The sequence below is a fragment of the Zophobas morio genome, unplaced genomic scaffold (genome assembly GCF_036711695.1).
Source record: "Zophobas morio isolate AGI-343-1 ecotype UQ-CSIRO unplaced genomic scaffold, CSIRO_AGI_Zmor_V1 ptg000010l, whole genome shotgun sequence".
NCBI lineage: Eukaryota > Metazoa > Arthropoda > Insecta > Coleoptera > Tenebrionidae > Zophobas > Zophobas morio.
In genome coordinates, this window is record NW_026972115.1 from 500524 (window position 1) to 506827 (window position 6304).

At 30.6% G+C, this 6304-nt stretch overlaps 1 protein-coding gene across 1 annotated transcript; it reads left to right on the forward strand.

Moving 5' to 3' along the window:
• The first annotated feature begins 2344 nt into the window (after positions 1–2344).
• Positions 2345–3742, forward strand: LOC135125963 (glutamate--cysteine ligase regulatory subunit-like). The gene is made up of 4 exons (XM_064051750.1): positions 2345–2781; positions 2834–3038; positions 3085–3405; positions 3454–3742. The coding sequence occupies exons 1-4, from the start codon at positions 2683–2685 to the stop codon at positions 3591–3593; spliced, it is 765 nt and encodes a 254-aa protein (XP_063907820.1). The 5' UTR covers positions 2345–2682; the 3' UTR covers positions 3594–3742.
• Positions 3743–6304: the final 2562 nt, after the last annotated feature.

The following is a 6304-nucleotide window of genomic DNA, read 5'->3' on the forward strand; positions in this document are numbered from 1 at the left end:
TTTCAGTTATTCGATTTTTGGCTTTATCATTTTTTCTGTATTTCAGTTATGGAATTTTTGAACATATATTTAAATTCTTCAAATTTTTGATTTTCCGTTCAGATTTTTCGATTTCTTGATTTCTCGATTTTTTACTTTTTCAAATTTTTAAAAGATGAATTAATTTAAAAAAAAATTTTATTTTTTCGAATTTTCAATTTTTCGACTTTCCGATTTCTGGAATCTTTTATTTTTCCTTTTCTCGGTTTCTCGACTTTCCAATTTTTCAATTCCTCAATTTTTCGATTTTTGAATTTTTTAACTTTTCAATTTTTCAGGTTTTTGATATTCCAATTTTTAAAATTTTTGGCTTTTCGATTTCTCGACTTTTTAGTTTTTGGGTTCTTCGATTTTTCGATTTATCAATTTTTCGACTTCTGGATTTATCGAGTTTTCGATGTCCCAATTTTTCAATTGATAATTTCCAGATTTTTCGATTTTTCAATTTTTCGATTTCTCGATGGTTCAATTTTTTGATTTTTCGACTTTTCGATTTTCCAATTTTCAATGTTTCGATTTTTCAATTTCCCAGTTTTTCGATTAAATTTTTCAATTTTTTGATTTCTGGATTTATCGTTTTTTTTTTATTTTACAGTTTTTCGATCTTTTAAATTTCTACATTTTTGTATTTTTCAATTTTTTGCTTTACGATTCCTGGATATTTCGACTACCTACCTTACTTTTAAAAATTTTTAATATTACAATTTTTCGAATTGAAGGTTCCTCGATATTTCGGTCTTTCGGTTTTTAAAATTTTTCGATTTTTCGATTTCTCAATTTTTCAACATTTCAGTCTTGGGAATTTTCAGTTTCTCGATCTTCAGTTTTTCGATTCGATTTTTCCATTCTTCAAATTTTGAATTTTTTTGAATTTTCGATTTCTCGTAATTTTTTTATTTCTGTTTCTCGATTTTTAAAATTTCTACATTTTTCAATTTTCCTGTTGTACAGTTCTTTGATGTTTTGAGTTCCTTATTTCTTAAAATTTTTAAATTTTTCGATTTTTCGATTTTTCGAATTTTTGATTATTCGACACCTCGGTTTTTCAACATTTCAATTCTGAGAATATTTCAATTTCTAGATTTTCCAGTTTTTTGATGTTTTAATTTCTCGTTCGACTTTTCGGATTTCGCTTTTTCAGTTTTTCAATTTGTGGATTTTTCAGGTTTTTGATTTTTTTTAATTTTTTGACTGTCAATTTTTTGTTGCGGTCTTGATATAATATATTCGAATACACAAACGCAACTGACAAACATATAATTTTGCCAAAAAATAATGTATACAGTTTTTATTTTTTGGTGGTGATTTCAACAAAAATTTACTTGGAAATATTTACCTCAAGAAAGCAAAAGCAGCATTTTTGTTAAAAAGAAATAACTAAATGTGGATGTTTCAAAGATCTGAATTCAATTTTAAAACAGAAAATTTGAAACAATATGTAATTCGCAATATATACCTATCTAAGCGACCTTGGTGAGGTCGTTGAAAAATTGTAATCATTATTTTATAAAAATTGTAGATAAAATCACGCAATGGCTGATAACAGTTGACTCAAGAGCTTGTTTAAGAATCAAAAATTATTCAGAGTTTTATCTGTTTTTCTCAACATAGAAGTCTGTAAAATTATATGACCTAATAAATATATGTATAAATAAATTCTTCCAAGTATTTAGATGTTTTTTTTTTCTAATTTTCAGTCACTATTATCGCGCTATATTAAGACATGCGTTATACAATGAACCTCATCAATTATTATCACCGCCCTGTTATCACACTTTCTGTGCAAAACCGTGTAAATTGGAACCTGACGAGTCATTTCCGTAAAACAATAGAAATGTTAAGTGCATCAGATTATCAGATAACCGAAAAGTCGAGTTCTCTATCTTAAACACAACCACCGACTTAAAAACTGTATAACACATGAATTATATCCAACGATTCCGCAATAAAAAACCTTATTAACTTTACATAATTGCGAAAATACAAATGCCAAGTGAATCATACCGTAATTACTTGCATGTCCATAAACTTTTAATTTTATTATGTCGAAGACTGCAAGTGGTAATTAAAAGCACATTTAAACATAAACGCACGAAAAAACCACTTTGGCATTTGCCGTGACGTAACTCTAATCACCGAAGTGGCCTGTTTTGGACCTTACCCTAATCTCCCCTAATAACATTTCCTCGATTCTCATTCGGTAATTTTGGCAATGTTTTCAATAAGAAAACGTCGATTTTCACTTTCCGTCGTTTTTTACTAATAATAATAATTATTGATTGTTGCGTAAGCACGAAATTAACTAAAATCGCCCCCGGGAATATTTATAATTAGTAACAGCATGTGTCAGTGTCAATGTCAAAATTAATTGTCACATAACCACACCGCATCGATTTTTTCCATTTTTCGCCCAAAAACCCTCACTCCCCCACCCACAAGTGCCGGAATTTTCGCCCCAAAGTGCTGCGTCACTTCTCCTCCGACAAAAATTGCATCACCAATCCAACTAACCTCAAACTCCGACTTTACTACGCAACTCTTTGTACAATAATTGAGCAAAATTGCGTAATCATGATATAAAAACCGACAAGATAAAACAGTTATTCATTCGCGAGTGTGAGATCGTACAAGTTTTCAGCCGACATGGACATAGGAAGTCACAAAAAGTGTGTAATAAACACCGGAAACATCCTCTCCCTCAACGACATCACGAGAAAATCCGGCCAAAACCCGACGGAAGAAGTAAGACGAACGACCGCAAGCCCGCTATTACTAACCTCAAAAAAAATTTCAGCTCATCGAGGCCATAAATATCACAGTCAAAGAATTCAGAAGCAGCAACTTGGCACCAACACAAAACAGCAAACTGATCATCCACAGGCCCACTGATGACCTCAAGGCTAAAATTGAAGAGCAGTCGCTGGCTGACCTGAAAATAGGCCTGAAAGTGTTTCTGAATGATGATAGTAAAGTCCTGATTCAGGAGGCTGTGGAAGAAGGTACAGCGTATTCCAAACGCGCTCAAATAAACATTTGGTGTTTTAGGGTTTGCAACGCTGAAAGTGCCTTGCGTCCAGAACGTGATCCTTCAGTTCAAAAAAGACAAACTTATCGAGACTGGGGATGACATTAACAGTCTTAAGAAGATATGGGGGGTGTTGGAGGAGTACGTTAAGAACGAGAAAATTAGTCAGATTGGATTGGCGGATGTGGAAGAGGCGACGTTCAGAAACGTGTATGAGTGGGCTACGGTTAAACCCGCCATAATTCAGATTAATTTGGCCACGTGTTGTGTGGTACCCCCGACGTTGCAACAATTTTGCAAAGACAATGACGTCCAACTGTTGACACATAGTGACCCAAGTGGTAAGTAAATTAGTAAAAATTACAACTGAAATACAGGGTGTTTTTCAGAAATTTTGCCAAAAGACGCCGTCGGGGACTCACTGGGTGTACCTTTGCCCGTAAAGTGGATTTCCAGGTTTTTGGTACACATTATCTGCCGAGGAGTTCTTTGTTCCAAAGGCTATCTAATTGGCCTAGGAGAATATTAAGATTTTAGTATTATCACTGATGCATTTAAATTTATATACATGTGGAGCAAGCTGCCTACAAAATGTACGCAGTATTATTATTATTGTGATCACCCAGTGTATTATAGTTTGGCTTTGGCAATAAATGTTTTTATTTTTCCATGAAAGAACGATTTTTATTTGTTGGAAAATTTTTAGCATAGTTAAAATAGCTGAACCTGTGCATACTAGAATTAGTATAGTTGGTTGCCTATCCAATACTATATACAGGGTCATCAAAATTGATTGAGAGAGTTGGTAAACCTGAACTCGAATAATTTGGTTTATTAAGTTGGATAAAAATATTAGCTAGATTCGAAGTTTCAAATTTCAAAACTCTGTGGCGTCTTTTTTCGATTTTTTTTTTGGTAAAAAATATTTGTTGTCAGATTTGTTCCAATTTTTCGAATTTTTAAATTTTGACATTTTTTAGTTTTTTTTATGTTTCAATTCCCGATTTTCCGATTTTTCTACTCCTCGGTTTAAGGTTTTTCGGTTTTTCGATATTTCGATTTTTATAATTCTCGATTTTTCGATTTTTAAAATGTTTTCATTTCTGGATTTATCGAGATTTCGATGTTTCAATTTTTCGAATGTTCAGTTTCTCGATTTTTAGATATTTCGATTTCTGTGTTTTGGGTTTTTCAACTTTTCGTCTTTTCGAGTTTTCCGAATTGTCAATTTTTCGATGTTCAATTTTTCAATTTTCCGATTTCCCAATTTTTGGTCATTTCAGTTTCTCGAAACTTCGGTTTTCCGATTTTTCAATTTTTCTATTTTTTTAAATATGGATGCTTCGATATTTTGATGTCTCGATTTTTAGATTGTCGGTGTTTCGATTTTTCGACTTTTTGGGTTTTCGATTTTAAAATTTTAGATTTTTCAATTTTTTGATGTTTAAAAGTTTTGGTTTTTATATTTTTCATTTTTTTCGTTTTTAAATTTTTGGATTTCTCTGTTTTTCGATTTCTCAATTTTTTCGCTTCTCAATTTAACGAGATCTTTTGAATGTTTAGCTTCTCGATTTTTCGAGTTTCCAATTTTTCAATTTTTAATTTTTCGGTTTTGGCCTATTCTGATTTCTCAATTTTTCGATTTTTCGATTTCTCGGTCTTTTGACTTTTTGGGTCTTGGATTTTCCGAATTTTTAGTTTTTCTATGTTCGATTTTTTCATTCTTCGTTTTTCCAATTTGTAGTCTTGAAATTTTCAGTTTTTTGAATCTTCAGTTTTCCGATTTTTCAATTTTTCGATTTTTCGATTTCTCGGTTTTCGGTTTTTCGACTTTTCGCTTTTACCATTATTCACTTTTGCGATTTTAGATTTTTTAATTTTTCGATTTTTTGATGTTTCGATTTTTCGATTGTTCCATTTCTCGATTTCTTAAGTTTCCGATTTTTTTTAAGTCTAAATTTTTCAGTTTTTCTTATTTTGGATGTCTCGATTTTTCGATTTCTTGCCTTTTCGGGTTTTCGAATCTTAAAATTTTAGATTTCTCAATTTTTCAATTTTTCGATGTTTAAAAGTTTTGGTTTTTTCGATTTTTCAATTTTTCAGTTTTTCGATTTCTTAATTTTTGCATTTCTCGATTTATCAAAATCTTTCGAATGTTCAGTTTTTCGATTTTTCGAGTTTCCAATTTTTTTGGTTTTTAAATTTTTCAATTTTTCAATTTTTAAGTTTTCGGTTTTGGGATATTTTGATTTCTCAATTTTTCGATTCTTCGACTTCTCGACTTTTTGATCTGATGTTTCAGTTTTTCAATTTTTCGATGTTTCGATTTTTCAATTTTTCGAAAATTCAGTTTTCCGATTTTTCAATTTTTCGATCTTTTAATTACGGAGTTCTCGATTTCTCGATTTTCGATTTGATGACTTTTTTTGATTTTGCGATCAAAAAGATTTTAGCGATTTCAATTTTTCGCTTTTTTGATGTTTCGATTTTTCGTTTGTTCCATTTCTCGAATTTTTTTTTGAGTTTAAATTTTTCAGTTTTTCAATTTTTCGTGTCGATTTTTGGATTTTTCGGTATTTCGATTTTTGATTTTCGAGTTTTTGATCTTTACATTTTAGATTCTTCAATTTTTCGATTTTGACGTTTCGATTTTTCGATCTTCCGATTTTTCGACTTTTCGGTTTTTCAATTTTTCGATTTCTACATTTATCGAGATTTCGATTGTTTTTCATTTTTTCGACTGTGCAGTTTTTCGAATTTTCGTTTTTTCAAGTTATCGATTTGTCTTTGAATTTTAAATTTTTCGATTTTTAGCTTTCCAATTTTTCGATTTTGGGCTATTTCGATTTCTTAATTTTTCGACTTTTCGTTTTCTTGATCTGATGTTTCAGTTTTTCAACTTTTCGATTTCTCGGTTTTCGACTTATCAGCTTTTCGATTTTCCGAATTTTCAATTTTTCGTTGTTCGATTTTTTAATTCTTCCTTTTCCCAATTTTTCGCCATTTTAGTCTTGAAATTTTCAATTTTTTGAAACTTCAGTTTCCCCATTTTTTAATTATGGTGTTTTCGATTTCTCGGTTAACCATTTTTGGATTTTTCGATTTTCGATTATTCAAATTTGCGGTTTTTAGGTTCTAGATTTTTCAATTTTTCGATTGTTCCATTTCTCGATTTCTTAAGTTTCCGATTTTTTTAAGTTTAAATTTTTCAGTTTTTCGATTTGCGGATGTCTCGATTTT

Excerpts from the sequence above, each read along its gene's own strand:
- LOC135125963 (XM_064051750.1), top strand. The coding sequence starts at position 2,683 with ATGGACATAGGAAGTCACAAAAAGTGTGTAATAAACACCGGAAACATC. Across the intron at positions 3,039-3,084 it reads TCAGGAGGCTGTGGAAGAAG|GGTTTGCAACGCTGAAAGTG; the intron begins GTACAGCGTATT and ends TTGGTGTTTTAG. Across the intron at positions 3,406-3,453 it reads GACACATAGTGACCCAAGTG|AAATTTTGCCAAAAGACGCC; the intron begins GTAAGTAAATTA and ends GGTGTTTTTCAG.